This window comes from Schistocerca nitens, chromosome 11 (genome assembly GCF_023898315.1).
Source record: "Schistocerca nitens isolate TAMUIC-IGC-003100 chromosome 11, iqSchNite1.1, whole genome shotgun sequence".
Classification (NCBI taxonomy): domain Eukaryota; kingdom Metazoa; phylum Arthropoda; class Insecta; order Orthoptera; family Acrididae; genus Schistocerca; species Schistocerca nitens.
Genome location: NC_064624.1, coordinates 115,714,870 through 115,729,495, shown reverse-complemented (window position 1 = coordinate 115,729,495; position 14,626 = coordinate 115,714,870). Strand labels below are relative to the sequence as shown.

Below are 14,626 nucleotides of genomic sequence, written 5' to 3'. Positions count from 1 at the left end.
AAGGACGCAATCCGTGGGACGCGCTACGCGGATGGTGAAGAAGTTATTGATGCAGTACGACGTTGGCTCCGACATCGACCAGTGGAATGGTACCGTGCAGGCATACAGGCCCTCATTTCAAGGTGGCGTAAGGCCGTAGCATTGAATGGAGATTACGTTGAAAAATAGTGTTGTGTAGCTAAAAGATTGAGGAATAACCTGGTGTATTTCAATGCTGAATAAAACAACCCCTGTTTCAGAAAAAAAAATGTGTTGCATTACTTATTGAACTGCCCTCCTAGTTCTAAGTTCTAGGGGACTGATGACCTCAGAAGTTAAGTCCCATAGTGCTGAGAGCCATTTGAACCATTTTCGCATTCGGGAGGACGACGGTTCAAACCCGCTTCCAACAAGCCTGATTCGGGTTTTCCGTGATTTCCCTAAAACGTTTCAGGCAAATTCCGGGCTGGTTCCTTCCCTAACCCGATGGGACCGATGACCTCGCTGTTTGGCCCCTCCCCCAAATCAGCCACTCAAACGTAACCTGCGATTCACAACAATAATGACAAAAACCAACGAACTCTTCAACTGGGAACAGTTATAATGAGCCACAACAGGGCCGTATGCAGTAGAGCCAAAATTGACTAGCATCCAGTAAACGGGTAGCACGTGTTAAAAACAATAAACGACGTTGATATTTCAGTACAATGGCTGGCTCTGAGCACTATGGGACTTAACTGCTGAGGTCATCAGTCCCATAGAACTTAGAACTACTTAAAAAAATGGTCCAAATGGTTCTGAGCACTATGGGACTAAACATCTGAGGTCATCAGTCCCCTAGAACTTAGAACTACTTAAACCTAACTCACATAAGGACATCACACACATCCATGCCCTGAGGAAGGATTCGAACCTGCGACCGTAGCAGTCGCGCGGTTCCAGACTGTAGCGCCTAGAACGGTCTCACTTTCCTTGACAGACTACCAGACTGGCTGGTTGGTCGAATTGGGTGGAGGAGGGGGGAGGGGGTGGAGGGGGCGAAACAGCGAGGTCGTCGCCCCATTGGATTAGGGAAGGAAGTTGGCGGTGCCCTTTCAAAGGAACCGTCAAAGCGATTGCCTGAATCGATTTAGGGAAATCACGGTATACTAAATCAGAATGGCCGGAAGCGGGTTTGAACCATCGACCTCCCGAGTGCGTGTCCAGTGTGCCAACCACTGCGCCACCTCACTCGGTGGACTTAACAGAGTGTGGTCCGCATATGACGTAAGAGTAATTTTATTTCCTGAACGGTTCAACGTATCTAAAATACTTTTTCAGAAATAAAAACCCCTCCTTGCAACCCTGGAATTGAGATACGTTCTATGGAACTGGAAGTCTTCAAACATGCGCTGTGGGAAGAAGGAAACTGGTCTGCAAAATATTTTATAACAGCGACTTTGTAAGCGCTGGAGGACTTGCATTGAGTGTCGGGGAGATTATGTTGAAAAGTGGTACAGCTTTGTACCACTTCGGCACAATAAGTAATATTTGAAAAAATATTTAAGGTTTTCATTTGACTCACCCTCGTATAAGTACATAGACCTGTTTATTTCTACAATGGTTTACATCAGTTTACAGCTTGAACATATAGCTATTTTCCGACATAATCACCATTTCTGTCGACGCATTTTTGTAGACGCTGTGGCAATTTTTTGTAAGCTCATGTCATACCAGCTCGCCGCCATGCTGTTCAGAAAGTTATGAACCTCTTCTTTCACCTCGACATCGGAGCTGAATTGCTGGGACCACAATTAACGCTGGCAGGTACTGAGAGGCTCTGAAATAACTTAAACGGGCAATTCAGAACCGGAGAAGAGGAATGTTGAGGAAGGGCGTACACATTCTGCATGACAACGCTCGCCCACACATCGCTCGGCAAACCGTTGCTCTCCTGCAACAGTTTCAGTGGAACACAATCACTCACCCACCCTATAGTCCTGACTATCACCTGTTCCCTAGGTTAAAAGAACATTTGGCCGGAAAGCGATGCAGCTCCGACGACGAGGTAAAAGAAGAGGTTCATAACTTTATGAACAACATGGCGGCGAGCTGGTATGACGTTGTTGTTTTGGTCTTCAGTCCTGACACTGGTTTGATGCAGCTCTCCATGCTACTCTATCCTGTGCAAGCTTCTTCATCTCCCAGTACCTACTCCAACCTACATCCTTCTGAATCCGCTTAGTGTATTCATCTCTTGCTCTCCCTCTACGATTTTTACCCTCCACGCTGCCCTCCAATGCTAAATTTGTGATCCCTTGATGCCTCAGGACACGTCCTACCAACCGGTCCCTTCTTCTAGTCAAGTTGTGCCACAAACTTCTCTTCTCCCCAATCCTATTCAATACCTCCTCATTAGTTACGTGATCTACCCATCTAATCTTCAGCATTCTTCTGTAGCACCACATTTCAAAAGCTTCTATTGCCTTCTTGTGCAAACTATTTATCGTCCACGTTTCGCTTCCACACATGACTACACTCCATACAAATACTTTCAGAAACGACTTTCTGACACTTACATCTACACTCGATGTTAACAAATTTCTCTTCTTCTGAAACGCTTTCCTTGCCATTGCCAGTCTACATTTTATATCCTCTCTACTTCGACCATCATCAGTTATTTTGCTCCTCAAATAGCAAAACTCCTTTACTACTCTGTCTCATTTCCTAATCTAATTCCCTCTACATCACCCGACTTAATTCGACTACATTCCATTATACTCGTTTTGCTTTTGTTGATGTTCATCTTATATCCTCCTTTCAACACATTGTCCATTCCGTTCAACTGCTCTTCCAAGTCCTTTGCTGTTTCTGACAGAATTACAATGTCATCGGCGAACCTCAAAGTTTTTATTTCTTCTCCATGGATTTTAATACCTACTCCGAACTTTTCTTTTGTTTCCTTTACTGCTTGGTTAATATACAGAGTGAATAACATCGGGGACAACCCTGTCTCACTCCTTTCCCAACCACTGCTTCCCTTTCATGCCTCTCAACTCTGCTAACTGCCATCTTGTTTCTGTACAAAGTGTAGTCTTTCGCTCCCAGTATTTGACCCCTGCCACCTGTAGAATTTGAAAGAGTGTATTCCAGTCAACATGACGTGGACTTAGAAAAACTGCCACAGCGTCTACAAAAATGCATGGACAGAAATGGTGATTATGTCGAAAAATAGCTTTAATGTTCAAGCTGTAAACTGATGTAAACCATTGTAGAAATAAACAGCTCTATGAATGAGCCGTGGCGCTCGTTACTGGCGCGCCAGTCTCTTGGATGTCCATTATCGATCCTTCGATGTTTCTTATCTTTGCTTGCGTTGTTGTTTTCCGCAATCGCGGGGCGAGGGGCAGTTGACGCTTGCTCGGGCTACCTGCTGAGACGCCGCGAGGTACGAGGTGGGAAGCAACCACGTGTATGTGGAGTCGGTTATACGCGGTCTGCCGGTTCAGCATGGAGGATACGTGTTGGCTGGCTGTCTGTCTGCTCTCCTCATTTTGCGACCGCCTAGCTTGGGTCACTGGCTGGTGTATCCTACACGAGCCATACCGGACGTCCAGCAGAAGTTAAGCAGCCTTGTGTTTCTTTTAAAGAAAAGGAGCAAATGTATAAGACTTTTTGTCTAACCAATGTTGGTGGCCTCTTAAGTGTGGTCTTAGCCTTTACACTGCCTTTGGGCAGAGCTAATTCTTTTAAATTTAAATAGTTGGGGTTCCCTGTCCTTTATAATGTTTTGGGGGTTTTATGTGAATTTTCTGTTTGGGGTCCCTTCCTTGTGCTCGGTTAAATGTTTACTTGTATAGCGGGAAGTGACTCCTGGTTAAAACTCCGAGAAGGTGTTTGATGTTAGTGCCGCCTCCGGCATTCGTCTTTTCAATTAAGTGTTGTCATCCCTACGAGCGACCTGGTGTCACTCCTCGTTAATTAATGATGGTTTACGTGTACTTAATTTTGAATTGGCCATTTGAATTAATATTTTGGAGCGCAATATAGCACTAAGGCAACCTCATTGTATACCACCTCGCGCCCCGGTCTAGTACCTTAGTTTTCAGTGGCACGAGTTAGCTCCACTACCGGTTTTACTGATGTGCTCCCTTCAAAATCTTGTCTGGTATAACTTTACCCCATGTCTGTCTGGGAACACAGAAATGAGCTTTTGTGTGACTTCAGTGCTAGTCAGTTAATGGAATCTTCATGTTGGCTCGGCTTCCAGTGAAGAGTTTCACCGGAGCATAGTGTGTTTGATGTGTTATTCATTTAATTACTGTAAGTTTGTTTATTTAATGGGGAGCAAGACATTTAAAGACTCCAGAATGAGATTTTCACTCTGCAGCGGAGTGTGCGCTGATATGAAACTTCCTGGCAGATTAAAACTGTGTGCCCGACCGAGACTCGAACTCGGGACCTTTGCCTTTCGCGGGCAAGTGCTCTACCAACTGAGCTACCGAAGCACGACTCACGACCGGTACTCACAGCTTTACTTCTGCCAGTACCTCGTCTCCTACCTTCCAAACTTTACAGAAGCTCTCCTGCGAAACTTGCAGAACTAGCACTCCTGGAAGAAAGGATATTGCGGAGACATGGCTTAGCCACAGCCTGGGGGATGTTTCCAGAATGAAATTTTCACTCTGCAGCGGAGTGTGCGCTGATATGAAACTTCCTGGCAGATTAAAACTGTGTGCCCGACCGAGACTCGAACTCGGGACCTTTGCCTTTCGCGGGCAAGTGCTCTACCAACTGAGCTACCGAAGCACGACTCACGACCGGTACTCACAGCTTTACTTCTGCCAGTACCTCGTCTCCTACCTTCCAAACTTTACGGAAGCTCTCCCCAGGCTGTGGCTAAGCCATGTCTCCGCAATATCCTTTCTTTCAGGAGTGCTAGTTCTGCAAGTTTCGCAGGAGAGATTCTGTAAAGTGTGTCGTGATTCAATCACTAGCTACGTGTTTGAGCTGAATTGATATAAACCTTACATTGCCTCCTTAAAATTTGTTGCCAGCAGAAACCCTTAAGACAACTAAGTTTTGTCACTGGTTGTATTAACCTTTACTGGGATCAATATTTCATGTAGTTAAATTTTGTCTTAAAATGTGTATTTCTCTGATGTAGTAAACGAGTGATAAAAGAAAAAAGCAAAGGGCCTGGTCCTTCCTATTGTGTCCGGTTTGTAACACGTGTCAATGAACTTATAAAGAAATAGACCTTACTTTTGGGACTACCCTGGCAGTAGAAGGGCAGTACGCCTTACCTTGAGCGGCATGTCGGTCCACTTCTCCTTCCTGTCCTTGTAGCGTGACTCGAAGTTGGCGTCCCAGTACTCGCGGCTCTTCATCCAGTACGGCTGCAACACACAAAACAACAGACGCTGTAGCACACCAAACACGTACAAGAACACCACAAAAAGGGCGAAGCAAGCACACGTGCTGCGGCAATAACACCTAAGATTCTATCGTATCGCAAAAAGTGAATGATTACCTACCACCCCGTTTTCGTGTTACACTCAAGCGCCAAAGAAGCAGCTACAGGCATGCGTATTGCAATACACAGATATGTAATAAGGCAGAATACAGCGCTACAGTGGGCAACGCCTAAATAAGACAGCAAGTGTCTGGCGCAGTTGTTAGATCGGTTACTGCTGCTACAATGGCAGGTTATCAAGATTCAACTGAGTTTGAACGTGGTGCTATAGTCGGCGAACGAGCGATGGGACACAGCATCTCCGAGGTAGCGATGAAGGGATTTTCCCGTACGACCATTTCACGAGTGTACCGTGAATATCAGGAATCCGGTAAAACATCAAATCTCCGACATCGCTGCGGTTGCAAAAAGATCCTGCAAGAATAGGACCAACGAAGACTGAAGAGAATCGTTCAACGTGACAGAAGTTCAACTCATCCTCGAATTCATGCAGATTTCAATGCTGGATCAACAAGTGTTAGCGTGTGAATTATTCGACGAAACATCATCGATTTGGGCTTTCGAAGCCGAAGGCCCACTCGAGTACCCTTCAAGACTGCACGACACAAAGCTTTACGCCTCTTCTGCGCCCCTCAAAACCGACATTGGACGGTTGATGACTGGAAACATGTTGCCCAGTCGGAACAGTCTCGTTTCGAATTGTATCGAGCGGATGGACGTGTAGGGGTATGGAGACAGCCTCACGAGTCTATCGGCGTTGCACGCCATCAGGGGACTGAAAAAAATGGCTGTGAGCACTATGGGACTTAACATCTGCGGTCATCAGTCCCCTAGAACTTAGAACTACTTAAACCTAACTAACCTAAGGACATCACACACATCCATGCCCGAGGCAGGATTCGAACCTGCGACCGTAGCAGTCGTGCGGTTCCGGACTGAGCGCCTAGAACCGCTAGACCACCGCGGCCGGCATCAGGGGACTCTTCAAGCTGGTGGAGGCTCTGTAATGGTGTGTGGTGTGTGCAGCTGGAGTGGTATGGAATCCCTGATACTTGTAGATACGACTCTGACAGGTGACGCGTACGTAAGCATCCTGTCTGATCACCTGCATGGATTGCTTCAGTCCGGAACCGCGCGACAGCTACGGTCGCAGGTTCGAATCCTGCCTCAGGCATGGATGTGTGTGATGTCCTTAGGTTACCTAGGTTTAAGTAGTTCTAGGGGACTGATGACCTCAGATGTTAAGTCCCGCAGTGCTCAGAGCCATTTGAACCATTTTGAACCTGCATGGATTCGTGTCCATTGTGCATTCCGACGGACTTTGGAAATTCCAGCAGGACAATGCGATACCCTGCAAGTATAGAATTGCTATAGAGTGGCTCCAGGAACACTCTTCTGAGTTTAAGCACTTCCGATGGCCACCAAACTCCCCAGACATAAACATTATTCAGCATATCTGGAATGCCTTGGAGCGTGCTGTTCAGAAGAGATCTCCACCCCCTCTTGCGGATTTATGGACAGTGCTGCAGGATACATGGTGTCAATTCCCCCCCGCACTACTTCAGGCATTAGTCGAGTCGGTGCCACGTCGTGTTGAGGCATTTCTGTGTCCTCGCGGGGGCCCGACACGATTTTAGGCAGGTATACCAGGTTCTTTCGCTCTAGAGTGTATTTATTTTCCCTGTCATTTACAAAATGGCTCTGAGCACTATGGGACTTAACATCTGAGGTCATCAGTCCCCTAGAACTTAGAACTACTTAAACCTAACTAACCTAAGGACATCACACACATCCATGCCCGAGGTAGGATTCGAACCTGGGATCGTAGCGGTCTTGCAGTTCCAGACTGAAGCGCCTACAACCGCTCGGACACACCGGCGGGCTTGTCATTTACATCCCCCTCTTCAATAGTAGAGTGGATTACAAGTGTCCATGACGCTCCTCAGACTTTGGGTAGAAGAACTAAAAATACATAAAATATGCAGGGATGAAAACGATTATCTTGGTAGTGATACGCGGATCGCCCTATTGGTATACACGAGACAAGCAAAGCAGTAAATACAGGCGCCGAGGCTGATAGCGTGTTCCTTCACTTGTGGAAGGCGGTCGATTCGCACTGTTGCTGTGATGGTTCAAATGGCTCTGAGCACTATGGGACTCAACTGCTGTGGTCATAAGTCCCCTAGAACTTAGAACTACTTAAACCTAACTAACCTAAGGACAGCACACAACACCCAGCCATCACGAGGCAGAGAAAATCCCTGACCCCGCCGGGAATCGAACCCGGGAACCCGGGCGTGGGAAGCGAGAACGCTACCGCACGACCATGTTGCTGTGATAGTGATGGATTTTTCAGCCATCATATTCTACACCAAGCTTCACTTCAGAGATTAGTAGAGATTGCATTAGGTGAGGCATCACGTGAGATGTGGAATGAGGGGCAGAGAACAGATGGTAGAGTGAGTAACAATTGCGCGACTGATGACCTCAGAACTTAAGTCGCATAGTGCTCAGAGCCAACAATTGCGCGAGAAATTGCGCTAGTGTAGCAGTCTGATAATCCGATTGGCTGCCACCAATGCAGCCAGCACACAAAAAGGCTAATTTTCATTGTTTACTATTTTTTGCAGTATAGCGTGTCGCACATAAAACAGGTACGCCTCACGTACGAATTAATCAGCTCTAGTTAAACTCCTTGTGAAGTTCCAACAGTGTCTCGAAAGTTGGCTACACTGCATTTTTATCGGAGATTTGAGCGCGTCCGTTGTTGTGAGAAGTTCGTATTCTTGAGTTGTTACAGAAATGGGGCAGTCTGCATTAGAACAGGGAACTGGTATTATGGTGGGCTACATAAAGACATGCCCCCATCAAGGAATGTAAAGGAACTTTTCAGGCGAAGTATAGGAAAGTCTCCACGGCCAGCGACTTTCAAGATCTGTACCAGAAATGAGCTGAAGGTTCCGTTCAATGTACAGAGGAATAGGCGATCGACAGTGAGGACCGGTGAGCCGGCCGCTGTGGCCGAGCGGCTCTAGGCGCTACAGTCTGGAACCACGCAACCGCTACGGTCGCAGGTTCGAATCCTGCCTCATTGATGGATGTGTGTGATGTCGTTAGGTTAGTTAGCTTTAAGTAGTTCTAAGTCTAGGGGACTGATGACCACAGATGTTAACTCCCATAGTGCTCAGAGCCATTAGAACCATCTGTTAACATCAACTGCTGCCTCTTACTTAGATCCCTTGCTTTACTTCATGTCAGATGAGTCCCATTTCATTTGTCGGACTATGTAAACTCCCAGAATTGCAGATACTGCTCGCAGGACAACCCACATATTTTGCACGAAGAACGTCTCCACTCTTGAGGAGATGGGCGTTTGCTGTATGTTGTCCGGCATGCATATTATTGAGCGCAGATTTTTCAGTTACACCTTAGACAGCGCCAGATGTCTAGAATCACCCTACCGCTCCTAGACTGGCCCGCTTAATCACCCGATCTTACTCTCATATAAAATATCTGGGATTGTCTACAGCAACGCTGAAAAATTGTATCAATCAACATTGCCGTAATTTGGTGCGTCTACAAGATTTAATGAGTGGCTTAATGACGATTTATTAAAGAAATGCACGCATTGTATAATACAAGACCCGAAAGAAAACTTGAATAACGTCACTTAGAACAGACAACCAAAGACAACATTTTCCTCGTCTGCTATTGTTGAAAATTCCTCCCGTGATGCTTGCCTGGCGTTCAGTGATGGTAACACTGGAAGAATCAGGACCCTTATGATGCTAGGATTTGGTACAGGTTGCTTCATTGAAAAGAAGATTTATGATCTGCGTATTGCTAGTTCTGAAATGTTAGTGAAGGATGTTGCCAAAAGGGCACGCCAAACGGACAAGCCAGAAGAATAGAGCCACATGCGAACCAAATGGAAGAAATGACCAACATTAAATTACTTGCTTCTGGCATAAATGCTACTAAAATTTTTGTTCTACATGTCCCGCAACTTTCATTTTTCAGTGTATAAGAAACATTTTCTGCTGAAGCATTGCAGATGAAAGATCAAACATACTACAGAGTTTTTGCATACCACAACACAACTTCTTGCGGTACAAAATTTTGCAAAGTGCCTTACTGTGAAATTTATTTAAATTTTTTGTGTAATAAAAATTGCTACACTTTTAAAAAAACTGTTGCGAGTGTTCTAACATTTGTTCATCTAATTAATAAGTATAACCTACCACATTTCGAAAATTACAGGTGAATTAACTTTTGAGAAAATATTTCTCATGTGATGGTATGTGTTCTAAAGGTATTCAGCAACGTTCTCTTCAAAGTACGAGGGTGGTTTGAGAAGTTCTCGGAAGCACCGCGAGAGGTCAGCGCTAGGGCAGCGAGTTGGTCACGTGATATTTATTGGACTGTTGCCTGTGAACACGCGCCACGTCAGCGTTCTTGGAAGAGAGCTGTGGCGGTGACGTAGCTCTGTTGTTGATTTGCGAAGATGGAAAAATCGAGATTCGAGCAGTGATTAAAGACTTCGTAAAGAAAAGTATTAAAGCGAAGGACATTCATGCCAAATTTCCAGAATACGCTGGGGAACTCTGGTCCCTCATATTCAACTGCTGCCGAGTGGGCAAATGAATTTAAATTTGGTCGGGTGAGCTTCGATGATGATCCGCACAGTGGTCGGCCGAGATGTGTCACTACTCCAGAAATCATTGCAAAAGCGCACAACATCGTCACGGCGGATCGCCGATTGAAAGTGCGTGAAATTGCTCACGCTTGCCAGATGTCATCTGAAAGGGAGGGTATATCACATTTTAACTGAAGAATTAGAAATGAAAAAATTATCTGCAAGAAGGGTGCCGCGACTCTTGACACTGGATCAAAAACGCACGAGAATGGACATATCGGAACAATGTTTGGTCCGTTTAAGGAGAAACGAACAGGATTTTTTGCGCCGGTTTGTGACCACAGATGAAACTTGGTTGCACTTCTATATCCCTGACACAGAACAACAGTCAAAGCAGTGGAAACATGCTGATTCTCCGCTACCAAAGAAAGCAAAGAGAATTCCTTCGGCGACAAAGGTCACGGAATGTGTGTTCCAGGATGCGAAGGGGTTCTGTTCGTCGATTATCCCCCCACTGCGCAAACAGTTACTGGAGAATACTATGCTAACCTCCTGGACAAATTGCAACAAAAGCTACGCGGAAAAAGGCCAGGTTTAGCAAGAAAGAAAGTCATCCTCCATCAAGACTATGCGCGCCCGCACACATGTACCGTCGCCTTGGAAAAATTACATAAACTAAGGTATCAATTGTTGCCACACCCGCCTTATTGACCTAATACGGCTCCGTCAGACTTCCGTCTCTTCCCAAAACTGAAAATTTTTCTTTGTGGACGAAGAATCACTTCAAACGAAGAACTGATAGCTGGAGTTGACAACTATTTTGCAGGCCTGGAGGAAACTCATTTTCGAGATGGGACCAAGGCACTGGAACATCGCAGGACCAAGTGCATTAATCTACAAGTAGACTACATTGAATAATAAAAAAAAATTTCAGTCATGTAAGTACTTTTTTTCTATTGCGTTCCGAGAACTTCTCAAACCATCCTCGTAGTTGATGAAAAAAATGAAAAAAACCAGATTATAGCAAATATCATGACGAGAACATGTGCAAAACTTGTTTCAGTTAACTCTCAAACAGCAAAACTTACATTAGCTTATACGCTACTGGCCATTAAAATTGCTACACCACGAAGATGTGCTACAGACGCGAAATTTAACCGACAGGAAGAAGATGTAAATAATCGTGCAGCCACGTCTCGATCCCTGAGTCAACAGACGGGGACGTTTGCAAGGCAACAACCATCTGCACGAACAGTTCGACGACGTCTGCAGCAGCGTGGACTATCAGCTCGGAGACCGTGGCTGCGGTTACCCTTGACGCTCCATCAGAGACAGGAGCGCCTGCGATGGTGTACTCGACGACGAACCTGGGTGGACGAATGGCAAAACGTCATTTTTCGGATGAATCCAGGTTCTGTTTACAGCATCGTGATGGTCGCATCTGTGTTTGGCGACACCGCGGTGAACGCACATTGGAAGGGTGTATTCGTCATCGCGATACTGACGTATCACCCGGCGTGATGGTATGGGGTGCCATTGGTTACACGTCTCGGTCACCTCTTGTTCGCATTGACGGCACTTTGAACAGTGGACATTACATTTCAGATGTGTTACGACCCGCGGCTCTACCCTTCATTCGATCCCTGCGAAACCCTACATTTCAGCAGGATAATGCACGACTGCATTTTGCAGGTCCTGTACGAGCCTTTCTGGATGCAGACAATGTTCGACCGCTGCCCTGGCCAACACATTCTCCAGATCTCTCACCAATTGAAAACGTCTGGTCAATGGTGGCCAAGCAACTGGCTCGTCACAATGCGCCAGTCAGAACTCTTTTGATGAACTGTGGTGTCGTGTGTAAGCTGCATGGGCAGCTGTACCTGTACACGCCATCCGAGCTCTGTTTGACTCAATGCCCAGGCGTATCAAGGCCGTTATTACGGCCAGAGATGGTTGTTGTGCGTACTGATTTCTCAGGATCTATGCACCGAAATTGCGTGAAAATGTAATCACATGTCATTTGTAGTATAATATATTTGTCCAATGAATACCCGTTTATCATCTGCATTTCTTCTTTTTATGGCCAGTAGTGTATGTACCAAACTATTTCCTCGAACGTCCCTCCCTTGTTCAACCGTTTCTGGAGTACTGCACATCAGTGTAGCAACCGTGCCTAGTGGCAGCAACAGAAGAAATGGAGAAGATACAACGAAGAGCGCCGCCTTTCTTCACGGGATCGTTTAGTGTGTGTGAGAGCGTTACGAAGATGCTCGACAAACTCCAGAGGCAGATGCTAGAACAGAGTACGTTCCCGGAAGGGTGGGTCAACGTATTGCTTCCTGTCACGCATGTCTCACGAAGCCAACACGTCGAGAAAAATCGGAGAAATTAAATCTTATACCTAGCCTAATCTGAGCTCCTGGAGTATGACGTACAAATTTGGATAGATGCTCTTTGCACTAATGTATGTTTGTTTTCTTATTTCTTGTACACTTAGCACAGATGTCTTTTCAAACCTGTGAATAACACTGTAAATCGAAGTTAAAAAATATATCGGCTCTACCACTTGTTTATAGTGTAAAACACTAAGATTGACGCGTTTCGGAAGTCAAGCTTCCTTCATCAAAATAATAAAAAGTAAAAGAACCTGTTAAAACTCGCTAAAATGGAACATGCACCAGGCAATTTATAATAAAATTAAAACATTGTGGCTACTTCCCTTGTTGCAGCCATGTCTTCCAAGGTGCATCTCCACATAGACGTCAAAATATAAAAAAACTCTAAAATGGTGTCGGCTATGGTGTTCAACATCTAACCACATGGCTCTCTCTTCTATCGTCGTAAACCGCACCGTGCGTCTTCGTTGATACCACACACCACGTAGCCAAACACGACACTGAAACGCGAGTGAGCTCACGCGCAAGTAAACAAGGAAGTCACAGAAATGTCTATACAAACAGATAACGTATACATGTTCCAAGGACCTCATGAAATGATGGTATCCTGCCAATTGCTAAAAATGGGAATAGATCAGGATCTCGTTATTTTACATAGACAGGACAAAGGCGAAAAGCTGGATCTAGTAGAACAGCTGGAAATTACGATACATAGCGTTGATAATCAGAACACACTGAATGAACAGCTAACTAGTGATACAAATAACTTTTTCAAACATTTCACTGGTTTCTTTCAGTAACTACATTTTTAGCAATTGGTAGGATACCATCATTACATGAGGTCCTTGTACCATGTATACGTTATCTATTTGTATAGACATCTCTGTGACTTCCTTGTTTACTTGCGCGTGAGCTCACTCGCGTTTCAGTGTCGTGTTTGGCTACGTGGTGTGTGGTATCAACGAAGCCGCACGGTGCGGTTTACGACGATAGAAGAGAGAGCCATGTGGTTAGATGTTGAACACCATAGGCGACACCATTTTAGAGGTTTTTTTTTATATTTTGACGTCTATGTGGAGATGCACCTTGGAAGACATGGCTGCAACAAGGGAAGTAGCCACAATGTTTTAATTTTATTATAAATTGCCTGGTGCATGTTCTATTTTAGCGAGCTGTAACAGGTTCTTTTACTTTTTATTATTCTGATGAAGGAAGCTTGACTTCCGAAACGCGTCAATCTTAGTGTTTTACACTATAAACAAGTGGTTGAGCCGATATATATATATATATATATATATATATATATATATATTTTTTTTTTTTTTTTTTTTTTTTTTTTTTTTTTTTTTTTTGCCGGCCGCGGTGGTCTAGCGGTTCTGGCGCTGCAGTCCGGAACCGCGGGACTCCTACGGTCGCAGGTTCGAATCCTGCCTCGGGCATGGGTGTGTGTGATGTCCTTAGGTTAGTTAGGTTTAAGTAGTTCTAAGTTCTAGGGGACTTATGACCTAAGATGTTGAGTCCCATAGTGCTCAGAGCCATTTTTTCGATATATTTTTTAACACTGACATTCACAAACACGACCTCTCATCCAGTGTGGATAAAATCAAACACTGTATCGGATGTGCCATCCCTCCCCATGTGGGGACTACGATATTAATTAAAATAAGCGTAAAACAACGGGCCCGAAGAATCGCCCCTGTGCCTAATTTCTTCCACCTGGAAATTTCTGGATTTCCACAGTTGGTGTGAAATGTTTAACTGTGCGTGCATGCGTGAGCTCAGCCCACAATTTTGTTAAGTGTGTCTGCTGCGTGCAGCACGTTTAGCATCCGTGTCCGAGGGAATTCACGTGTTCGGACTGAGGTCAGCTAGGCAACAGGCAAATTAATAGCCTGCTATTCCTCGTGTGAGCAGTACTTTGTGTTCAAATGTCGGGCTTTATTCCAGTCGTGCGTTGCGGTTTCTGTCGTGTAATCGCTATTGTCAAAGGCCTACCCTATGTTGCTATAGCGGCCATTTAATAAACCCCAGGGATGATTTAACTTTGTCCCCTTTGCAGTTCCTTTTTTCGTCCCGGGTACAAAATTTGGAAGTATTATTACAAAATAATGTGGTGCTACAGAAGAATGCTGAAGAGAAGGTGGGTAGGTCACGTAACTA

General features: G+C 45.1%; 1 protein-coding gene across 1 annotated transcript in view; it reads right to left on the bottom strand.

The window, feature by feature from the left end:
- The window catches only part of LOC126213468 (alpha-mannosidase 2), an 834,426-nt gene that overhangs the window by 584,319 nt on the left and 235,481 nt on the right, over positions 1 to 14,626 (bottom strand). The window contains exon 2 of the mRNA XM_049941248.1: positions 5,265 to 5,357. Coding sequence (XP_049797205.1) covers positions 5,265 to 5,348 — 84 coding nt within the window. The 5' untranslated portion in view covers positions 5,349 to 5,357. The remainder of the gene's footprint in view (positions 1 to 5,264; positions 5,358 to 14,626) is intronic.